At 34.1% G+C, this 12,369-nt stretch overlaps 1 protein-coding gene across 1 annotated transcript in view; it reads right to left on the minus strand.

The window, feature by feature from the left end:
* Nucleotides 1-12,369, minus strand: part of LOC143230770 (uncharacterized) — a 228,158-nt gene that overhangs the window by 29,138 nt on the left and 186,651 nt on the right. Inside the window, exons 10-11 of the mRNA XM_076464895.1 lie at nt 5,780-5,892; nt 2,264-2,373 (exon numbers count right to left, since the gene is read on the minus strand). Of these exons, the coding sequence (XP_076321010.1) occupies nt 2,264-2,373; nt 5,780-5,892 (223 nt within the window). The remainder of the gene's footprint in view (nt 1-2,263; nt 2,374-5,779; nt 5,893-12,369) is intronic.

Raw genomic sequence — 12,369 nt, forward strand, 5'->3', positions numbered from 1 at the left:
GTATGTCTATGTTAACTACATGATTGAATCACGAATTACACAGAAATTATTATTTAAACTACAATTAATATTACTAATTACTACTGGGATATTCTATGAATTTCATAATTTTACCCTATTTATTGATTACACTGCACAAGAATTTTTTTGAAAAGTTTTGCTTCCTGAAAAGCTTTTGCTGATTGTGACAGGTACCTGGTGGGTATGCACAAATATAGTTTTGGTTTTGCTTCATCACGTAGGAACTCTGAGAAATAGACAGTTAACTGTTTACCGGCAATAACGTATTTAATTGCGTTTATGTTTCTAATACGCTATTAAGTTCAACATAATTAAAAGTGTTTTAATTATGATTTTCGTTTATATTCAATGTCCGGTGCATCACGTTGCAGTGTCCAACAGTAGTCAGCAAGCATTGACGGATTCCAGTTGCCCTGATATCGTTTTTCCATTGTAGCAATGTCCTGGTGAAATTGAAGATTTCGATAAAACAGTACATGATGGGCAAATTTGGATGTGATTTTCGTTATCAGCAGCCAAAAATCTATACGGAACACCCCAACAGTGTTCAAGAAACAAACACTTTGTTGTGCAGTGTAACTTCTTTACACAAGTGTTGTAACAGTCAAAATTATTCAAAATAATGGACGTACGGACACTTCTGCTAGAAATTGTTACAACATTAGTGTAAAGAAGTAACTTCTGCTATAAACTGTGTCTAAAAGTCAGTTGGCAATATGAGGAGTGTGTGTTTTCTAAAAGTCAGTTGGCAATATGAGGAGTGTGTGTTTTCTAAAAGTCAGTTGGCAATATGAGAAGTGTGTGTTTTCTAAAAGTCAGTTGGCAATATGAGGAGTGTGTGTTTTCTAAAAGTCAGTTGGCAATATGAGGAGTGTGTGTTTTCTTACAGAAAATCCACATCGAGCTGTCTGCTGAGTCAACCGAGGGGTAATATGATAATTAGAAATATTATAAATCATACGTTAAAATGTCAGAAATTTTTATAATCTCATTCGTTAATTTGAGATGAAACAATTATCATGTGACTTTAATATGTTTTGATATTTCAGCTACTGTATCTGTCGGATCTTGGCCGGATTGGTGAGCCCAAGAAGTGAACAAAAATATTCAACGGCACTGGATATAGCATTGTAGTAACACAGCATTACAAATTAATCTTTAATTTCACTCACCCCTAAGTGGTACTGCGGTATGTCTGTGGACTAATACCACTAGAAACCGGGTTTCGATACTCCTAGCGGACAGAGCACAGATAGCGCTTCATGTAGCCATGTGCTTAATAACCAACTACAGCATCTACTTTCATTCGTATGTCGTCAGAGTAATAAACCTTTATTGTTGAATTAAATTAAGTAAGTTGGATTTAACGAACCATAATCATTTAGAAAGTTCTCGGTATCATTCCGAGTGGGATAAGATGACCAATACTCACTATGTTGTAATAGCCAGTTCACTGGATAAGGTGACCAATACTCACTATGTTGTAATAGCCAGTTCACGAGATAAGGTGATTAATACTGACTGTGTTGTAATAGCCAGTTCACGAGATAAGGTGATTAATACTCACTGTGTTGTAATAGCCAGTTCACGAGATAAGGTGATTAATACTCACTGTGTTGTAATAGCCAGTTCACGAGATAAGGTGATTAATACTCACTGTGTTGTAATAGCCAGTTCACGAGATAAGGTGATTAATACTCACTTTGTTATAATAGCCAGTTCATGAGATAAGGTGATTAATACTCACTGTGTTGTAATAGCCAGTTCACTGGATAAGGTGACCAATACTCACTATGTTGTAATAGCCAGTTCACGAGATAAGGTGATTAATACTCACTGTGTTGTAATAGCCAGTTCACGAGATAAGGTGATTAATACTCACTGTGTTGTAATAGCCAGTTCACTGGATAAGGTGACCAATACTCACTATGTTGTAATAGCCAGTTCACGAGATAAGGTGATCAATACTCACTGTGTTGTAATAGCCAGTTCATGAGATAAGGTGATTAATACTCACTGTGTTGTAATAGCCAGTTCACGAGATAAGGTGATTAATACTCACTGTGTTGTAATAGCCAGTTCACGGGATTAGGTGACCAATACTCACTATGTTGTAATAGCTAGTTCACGAGATAAGGTGATTAATACTCACTGTGTTGTAATAGCCAGTTCACGAGATAAGGTGATTAATACTCACTGTGTTGTAATAGCCAGTTCACGGGATAAGGTGATCAATACTCACTGTGTTGTAATAGCCAGTTCAATGCTCACTAACTGCGAGTCTCCACTCTGCTTTTCAACCAGTTGTTTGTTAACTATATTCAACAGATCCTGTACGGCTTCATCCAGAACCTGTGAAACAAAACACAATATTACCCAAGCTGGCATCGCTTTATCTAGCACTTGTAAAACAAAACACAATACTACCTGTAGGTTTGCATTGCTTCACTTAGCGTTTGTAAAACAGAACACAACACTACTTGTAGGCCTGCATCGCTTCACTTAGCACTTGTAAAACAGAACACAATACTACTTGTAGGCCTGCATCGCTTCACTTAGCACTTGTAAAACAGAACACAATACTACCTGTAGGCTTGCATCGCTTCACTTAGCGTTTGTAAAACAGAACACAATACTACCTGTAGGCTTGCATCGCTTCACTTAGCGTTTGTAAAACAGAACACAATACTACCTGTAGGCTTTCATCGCTTCACTTAGCGTTTGTAAAACAGAACACAACACTACTTGTAGGCCTGCATCGCTTCACTTAGCACTTGTAAAACAGAACAATATGCTATCTGAAGAAGTGAAATAATAAAAATCTAGCAACAGTTTTACACAATCTAATATGTATATCCTGCTGAGCGCTATTCACCATTTATCGAGCTATGTTAACATGATCTGACCAGAAATTATAATGAATTGGAAAATGTAACACCTGAGAAATATAAATATTTTTATCACATTTAAAAGTGATACAAAATGAGTTAGCGTGTAGGTAGTGGGAGCGGGTGTGGCCTAAGAGTCGATGTGCCGATTGTGGATCTGCGGGTCCAAGGTTCGTTTCCCGATGTCGCAGAAACAAGTTTACTCTGCGCTTTGGGTCTGTGGATGCATTACTGGAATAACAGTCAAATCCTATTATTCGATTACTGTTGCCCAAGAATTGCTGTTGAATAGGCGCTTTCCTCTTGTGTAACAGTTTAAAATTAGAGACAGTTACAATATATGTCTTTTGTGTACTTTTGCGCGAACATCGAAAAAATTATTAATATTCACTGTGTTGTATTGTTCAATAATACGACACAGTGAGTTCAATTATAATTATAATACTGTATTAAATTCTGTTTATAATGTTTATACACGTTTTTCAGGTATAAATTCTATATATCTGATAAACATGTGCATAACATACATGATATACACAAACCATACATCCAGTTCCGCAAAGTCTATGAACAGCGTTCAAAATAAAGAACATAAAGAATTTTCTGACGTTGTTATTTGCCATCAGTGATACGCCAAGAAGATTCCTACTTCAGAAAAAATTATGAGTATAAAAAAATTAGTATGCGGATAGTAATTGTATTTCACTTTATGGATTAAACAATAGAATCTTTTAGCCAATACTGTCGTATTTTATTAGATTAGAGACAAATTATAAAACTTCCAAAATGCTATCTTAACGATATTATGTAGCTTGGTAGAACTTTTAAATTATCTTTACAGTAAAATAATGATAAAGCATTTTAATATGTTTAAAACGATCTTTTCTAATGTTAGAGCTATTACAAATAAACGATTAGTTCAAAATTTCGTTGTCCATAGTATACAGTATTTTATATTTATGGTAAAAAAAATATTAAGCTTAAATTTGAACTATTGACCAGAAAGATAGAAGACAATCACCAGTAGCCTACCATTTACCTTCAATGCAATTGGATTAACTGTCACTCTCATCACACGCCCAAAATTTAAAATGCTGATAATATTTTGTGGTATCATGGGATTCGAACCCGGCTTGCCAACTATGAAATTTAGAGCTTTACTTCATGGTTAGCCCTACTCTGATATATCTAAATATATCCTGACTGTCTATTTTTCTGTTGATTAGTGACGAGATACTATAGTTTTTGAACGTCTCTGAGAGAATCGGTTACCACAAAATTACTCTTTCTTTCTTCATTTCCGTTTATTATACACAACTGACTTTTAAGATAATCTGTCTTTCGAAAAGCCTCCGTCCAGACACACTTCTGGTTTTGTGACGCCACGTGATTCACTAGTTTTTGATATTAAATTAACACGTTTCGAAACTTCTTAAAAATTTTCCAACAACTGAATACTAGGAAAAACAATTTTTCCTCAGTAGATGGCAGCAGTTACAAACCCATATTTGAATGTTTTTGCACATTTATTTGTTTTGTTTTAACCTAAAGCTACAAAACGGGCTGTCTAAGTTGTGTTCAGCGCTGACATTGAACCCTAAATTGTAGATTTATAAACCTTCAGACTTACTGCTAAGATATTGGAGAACATTTCCTATTGTGTCAAATGTTAAATAAACTACCGAGTTCATATTCTACAACTAAAGAACACCTTTTGAAAAAAGAAAGTAAATGTAGAAATGGCTAATATCAATCCTTCAAAAACAATGTAAACAAGATAGTAGAGATGGCGCTTGCATCATCCTTACATAATAGCCAGGCACACATTGTAGTAGTATATTAACAGATAAAAATAGGATAAATTAAACTCAATTGTGATTACGTGATTATATATATTGCTGTATGTTAATTCTTGGCTATGTAATGATGTGATAACACAAAGGCTATCCTTACTATACTGATGAAATGTTTCAATAGACATAGTAAGGTTGTATCTATAACCAAATTCTAAATACAATGAGATTCCAACTACAATAGCTACTGTTTATCTATTAATGGCTGGTTATTCCTGTTTCATCCTGTACTTAAGCATTTTAAATGCACACTGTATTTCTGTAAGAAAGCTAACTTCAAAGAGTAATAATAACATCGTTTACAAAGAATTATATTTATTTTTTTGTTACTACTAGTTATTAATAATACTTATAAAAACAGATAATCCGTTTAAAACTATGTTACCTCAGTGAAACTGGTTGACACTTTTCGTTTAGTTTTTGAGTTATCATGTAATAAAGAAGAACAAGAAATTCAAACATTTTTCTATGATATTTACAGATATTCCCAGAACTGGTGATTCAGTCATTACATAGATATTACTATAAAAGGAAACACTGTATAATGTTGTGAAGTTCTGATGACCTGTTGAGGATACATTTAAAATAACATTTCGATGTACCATTCGAGTCATTCCTACATAGGTAGTGCTGCCACCTGACGGATAAAAACAAGTCTTATGCCTCCGCAACTTTCTTGTTTCTTTGCTCAACGTTTAACCTCAGAGTGTTACACAAAATGAAATACAGTTCCTCTAAGGTCCAGCAGTAAGTTCACGGACTTACAACGCTAAAATCCAGGGTTCAGCTACCTGCGGTGGTCACACCAGATAGTGTAATGTGGATTAACTCTGAAGCAAACAACGATTTAAAATAATTACACTTATTCTCTACTTTATGTGTTTTAATGTTAATAAAAAATCTCTTTTGCCATATATAATTCTATATTTCTATATATCTGGTAAGAAAAAGAAAAAAAAACAACAGGGATTTATACGGATAATTTATTCCAATATAGACGACTGACTTTGACATTACCTGGTGTTGACAGGTTAACGCTGATGCTAAATCGTTAATCTGTCCCAGTACCGATAAATCTTTCTCTAAGTGCTCCACTTCCTTTAAGGTTCGTTTTAGACTTACGTCGGCGCCTGAAAACGAAACAATAACATCCTAAATCAAGCACGACACACAAATAATATAGGACGTGTTAATAAAGGACACTTGTTTTGATGTTTCTTAATCAAGCCTGCTTCACTCATAAACAAGTTGACACAAACAGCAACTGTTCTGTTTCTTAAAAATCTCTTTCTATTGAAAGTGATTGAATACGAACCAATAATTACAAATTTAATATCTTCACATCGTAACTTTATTTTCAGTTTTTAACAATTGTATCTGCTTGACGAGGAAAATAACTAATGACACATATAAATTTACATTTCATTAATCCCAACTCACATTTTGACTATCGTATTTTTTACTGGCATTTTTGTAAAAATAGATTAAGCTAACACTATAAACACTAGCTTTGGTGATGGTAGCGGTATTACCGAAACTATTCGGTTATAACCAGTAACACAAAACTCACCTTACATTGTTAAAAACAAAACAAGATTTTTAGGGTATTTTACACTTGATAAAAAATCTAGTTTGGAAACCACAATGATGCTCCACTCTTGCCGTGGTAACAGTGATCACGTGACCGAAATAAAGCAGGTTCTGATATTTTCACAAATTTACACGAAAGTTATCTTTGCATAGCCGTCCATAATTTTAAAGTAATCGACTAGAGGGGAGACAACTAATCAACACTACCACCCTTAATGGGCTACTTATGCCAGACCAAAGAATGGGATATGACTGTCACTCTTAAATCGTCCACAAAGTGCGGACCGCGATTATTATCTTTTTCGGAAAGTGGACACGAACCATCAAATTCTCGATCCTCGGCGGTCCTGCGCATCTACCACTGAACTCAACTCAGCCCGCTATGTATTGTTTTGAGATTTTAAAAGCAAACATGGGTTGAAGTTACATTAGGGTTCGTTACAGACAAGTCTAATACAATAAATACGTTTGGAATTTTCAACCTGTATTGCAAGCAGCCTTATGCGATACATGGGTCAAATGGTCAGGTCAGAAACCCTCAAGACTAAGGCATATATAAACCTCCCCTAATTTAGGACTACTGACCTGAAGGAGAGCAAACACTCAGAAGCGACTATCGCTTACTTTTAACCGAATGCAGGGATTAGCTGTTGTTGAAAGCGTTGAGATGTTCAATTCAACGGCCTATCGAAGCCTTGAACATGCGGCCCTCCGAAAAGCATTCCACTACACTAGCACTAGGCTACAATTTGTGTTTTTAATAGTAATGCTTAAAGAAAGTGAAAAAGATCAAACGAATATAGCTACTAAAATGTTATTCATAAAGTTAGTGAAAACACATCTATGGTTAAAAGTGTGTTAAGAGAAATATGTTAATGTTTCGAAAATTTCTGAGAACTTTACGTTTCTCTTTCCTTTGTAGTGATTTCGATTATTTCTTTGTATTTAAAGCTAATATAAAGTCATACAAACAGTATAATATAACTTTCTGTGGAACAAAACCAGTTTACCAAATATGCTCACTTACATAAATCTTTTAATTTTAATGTTCAATAAATATATATATATATATATATAAAAGCAGTTTGTAAATGTAAAATAATGTAAGGATGGCAGTGCCAGAAAAGAATGCAAATAAGAATATAGATGTGATGCAGCTACGTATAAATCTACCATACGTCTTTCAATATAAAAATTTAATGTCACACTGAAAAATACACGAGTACAAAATGTTACGAAGTTGATCAATTCGACCGACCTTGTAGGGCGTGTCGGTAATAGTCTTTAATAATCAAGCCATGTTTTGACAAAGCTCGGCTTTCCTTGTACGTAAGTCCTAGGCTGTTATTTACCCTACATTGATTCCTGGCATGACCATGATAAACAAACTGCATACCAACAGTCAGGAATATATAATTTCCGATTGCAGTAATATTAAAGTCAGGTATGAATTTCACAAAGGAACATTACAATTTAATAAAGAAAGTCATGTAGGAATGACCTACGTACAGCTGTATCATTTCTATATTCTTGTTTACATACTCTTTACACTACCATAACGACATCATTTTATATTTACAAAATGCATATTTTATTACTTGTTTCGTGACGTTTCTCCTCTGAATTTTATGAACTTATGTAATAAAATTTAATATATGTATTGGTTTTGTTTTACTCATTCACTACATATATTATATAGGGGTTGGCTCCATAAACACACCGATTGTATAGTGCACAAAGCACTGAGTATTCTACATGTTATAGCCATCTAATGTTCATTTATTATTTACTCGTACTTCTGTTTTAACCTTGTAACTAAGCTTTTAAAGAAATATCAAATACTTATAAAAAAACTAACTATAGGGGTAATGATAAAATCGTTTACACTAAAATTATATATATATATATTTTAGTTACTCCCAGCTATTATGACTAAGCGATGACATTCTCCACTAGCTAGAAACACATAGAGTAAATTTAGGTTTAAACTTACATTAGTGATAAAGTAGTTGTAGAGTTATCTTGACTGAAACAACAAGAAGAAGAAAGGTGAACAATTTCGTGGGTTGGTCACTTTCTAGATTGGTATCTTAGCAACGGTTTCTTGCCTTGTATTTAGGCTTGTTGAGTAGAGAAACAAATGAAAGTGAGTTGCAATCATATTTTAAAGTAAAGCAATTTGTTATTGTTGAGTTTTTAGTGTGCATTGTTTTTGAGTACTTTGGCCATCTTTACATCTCAAGTCTATCGACTGTATGATTTTCTTGCCTGTTCTGTTGTTTTAACTCAGGAATCTGAGAGTCAGTGTCTTAAGGCTATACATAACTTTAACTGAACCAATAATTGACTTCACCCATAATATGCGATAGTAAATTAAACATAAGACCATTACTACCATATAATTAGTTAATTGCTTGAGATGGCAGTATATTCTACAAAATATATTTTTTAATTTTGTTCTCCTGTGGGATAACGCTAAAATCAGGGCTTAGATTCACCTTGGTGGACAAAGCGGACAATCTGATGTGACTTTTCTGTATGTACATATAAAACATCATACAATTTAATTACTTTTAAGTGTGGAGAAAAAACCGAATCTACAGATAATGTATAAGAATAAAAGCAATATTCTATAGAAATAGTGGATGGCCTGTGTATTCTTTAGTGTCAGTAAAATGTGCAAGACCGTTGCTGTTATAGAACGCGCTTCGCATACTATACAAGTAACGGTCAAATTCCCATATTCGGTAAGATTAGAGCACCTCAAGAACTGGAGGTGGGTGCTGTTGGTTAGCTGCCTTACCTCTAGTGTATCTGTTAAAAATTTGGTATAGCTATGTGCAGGTAACTGTATGTTTATCTTTCCGCAAAAACAAGCAAAACACTTATATGTAGAAACGGTTCATTTGGGTTCAGAAAATTTTTATGTAGAGAAGCGAACAACATTTCGACCTTCTTCGGTCATCGTCAGGTTCACAAAGAAATAAAGAGGTAACTAACCGATAGTTGACCACATGTTAGAAGGGGGTTGTGTAACTGAGTGTAGGAATGTAGAGGGCGTGCTTGGATGTTTGAATATATATATATATATATATAGAACTCTATATCCGAAACCCTAACCCAACTATAGACATTCCCAGCAACCAATTAGCAACCCTTATAGAATTCACCACGATGAAGACAAACTTCATGTTCAACAACCAAAATTATATACAAACAAATGGCCTAAGCATGGGCAACCCAGTATTACCAGTTCTAGCCAATATTTTAATGACACAAGTTGAAACACAAGCAATTAACACAGCATTACATCCACCACTATAGTGGTACAGATGTGTAGATGACACGATTGCGGGATTCACATCTACAGAACACACACTTAATTTTTTCAATCACATTAACGCTATACATCCCAACATTAACTTCACATGTGAACAGGAAGAAAGCAATCAAATATCATTTCTTAACCTCAAAATTACAAGAACCGGTACACAATTTAAAACAGAAATCCACCGAAAAATCACCCATACTGGACTATAAATTCCTTGGGACTCAGCACATGAAACAAAACAAAAACTCAACACACTAAGAAACCAAATAAACACAGAAACTATGCTCACCAGATAAAATTAACGATGAATTAGACAAAATAAAACAATACTTCATCAACATCAATAAGTTTCCTCCACAAACCGCAGAAAATATTATATGCACACACCTAGACAGAAAGCAAAATCAACCAACAAAAGTAAATATATCTCACGAATTAAAAAATCACGAAACCATATATTGCTGCATACCATATATTCCCGATATCAGCAGAAAAATAACCATCATTTGGCAAAAACTAGTAACAAAATATGACATTCCAGTTAATACCAAATTTATTCAAAAACCAGGCACAAAACTAATATCTATACTGTGTATAAACTACACTGACAAACACCAACATTATTTATAAAATACAAGGTGATAACTGCCACGACTTCTATATTGGAGAAACAAGTAGAAAAATGGAAACCAGATTCAAAGAACACAAAAAGTCACCTTCACACGTTTTCGAACACTGCAAATCAAATAAACACAACATCACCATAGAAAATACCCAAATACTAAATAAAGAAACAAACATAAACAAACGCAAAATTAAAGAAGCCTTACTTATACAACAACTTAAACCCAAAATAAACCAATATAAAGGAACGCCTTTATACCTATATTAAATATAATAAAATAAATAATATAAAATTATATATTCAAACATCTAAGCACGCCCTCTACATTCCTACACTCAGTTACACAACCCCCTTCAAACATGTGGTCAGTTACCTCTATTTCTTGGTGAACCTGACGATGACAGAAGAAGGTCGAAACGTTGTTCGCTCCTCTACATAAAATGTTTTCAACCCAAACGAGCTGTTTTTACATATATATTTTTCTCTACACGTGGGTTTTCTCGTCATCACTGATTAAACAAAACAGTTGTTTAAATTCCACATATGAGTGTATTTTGTTTAATATTTATTTGCCAGATTTATGTTGCGATTTTTACCGATACACATATAAGTTGTTGTTGTTTTGAATTAAGTACAAAGCTACACAATGGGCTATCTGTGCTCCGCCCACCACGGGTATCGAAAGCCTGATTTTTAGCAGTGTAAGTCTGCAGACATACCGCTGAGCCACTGGGGGGGGACACACATATAAGGAAACATAGAACTAGAGAATATGAAACCCCTTCCGTTTGATGAACAAATGTACATCTGGTACAAGTTAATTAATATTTCTCATTTAAGGACTTGTAATTAGTTAAATTTTAGAAATTTTACGAAACAGTTACAACTGAAAGTCCTCGAATATTTCAAATATTTGTCGAAATCCACTCAAGCCGTTCGTAATTTTGAACTAAACACCAGAAGAAAGACAGCTAGTCAAAAGTACCAACCGCCAACGCTTAGCCTACTATAGTCTGATCTAATAGTAGAATTTGACTGTTACCCTCGCAACGTACCCACAGCCCCAACGTGAGGAGTGCGATTATATTTTCCGATAACAGAACGCCAACGACGGACCGACAGATTCACATTTCAACATGCTAACCACTGGGCTACTATTTAAAAAAACAGCGAAACATGTAAAATAAGTGAATTCTAGTACTTATTATACAAAATAAAATGAAAAAGGAATACATGATAATACAGTACCTAAAATATTACATTCAAAGAAAAAATACTGAGTTAGTTTCCTAGCATAGCAATAAACAGATATTTTAATGTAATATTAAAATGTAGTTCTCAATATTTTAGCTAAATATTTCTACAATAATGTTTTAATAGACACAAAAACTTATATAAAAATTAATAAATTTTGATAACGCTAAGTAAACAAAATCACAAGGAAGGACAGCGTTAAAAACAGCAATTCCAAACCTCTGATTAATTATATTAGTTTGTTATAACTTAAAAGGCAAGCCGAAACAAAAATAAATTAAACACAAAACGTTGCACTAATTGGAAAGATCCCAGGGATTATAAATGTACCATAGGTATCGGAGATGACTAAAGAAGTAGGACCCACATTGCGGTGGGGATACACCTTGTATCAGTCTTAAGCCCCTTTCACCAGTCTCACATAAGAAATAAAAGAGTAGCAATAGATATATAAACAGATATTAGGAGAGTGAGATATGGGTGCTCAAGCCCACCACATCCCACATCTAATATCACTCTTCACTGCCTGCAGATAGTTGTGGGAAGGTGACTGCTCTCCAAAATAAAGTAGAAAAAATTAATTGAAATAAAAAAAAGGTACTATCATTTGGGGGTAACTAAGTTGAAAACTTACCGCTTAAAGTTAGCATTCCAACCCCCAGTATGATAGAAAAGCACTAACTGATAGCACAGAAGACGAATTATACTCGTATAAAGCGTGCCATCCAGTTATCTAAACAAACTAGTATAGCTCCCAACCGTCACCCATTTATTTAGTCTACTGTGATTATCATGCTCTAAACAAGC

Source organism: Tachypleus tridentatus, chromosome 10 (assembly GCF_004210375.1).
Source record: "Tachypleus tridentatus isolate NWPU-2018 chromosome 10, ASM421037v1, whole genome shotgun sequence".
NCBI lineage: Eukaryota > Metazoa > Arthropoda > Merostomata > Xiphosura > Limulidae > Tachypleus > Tachypleus tridentatus.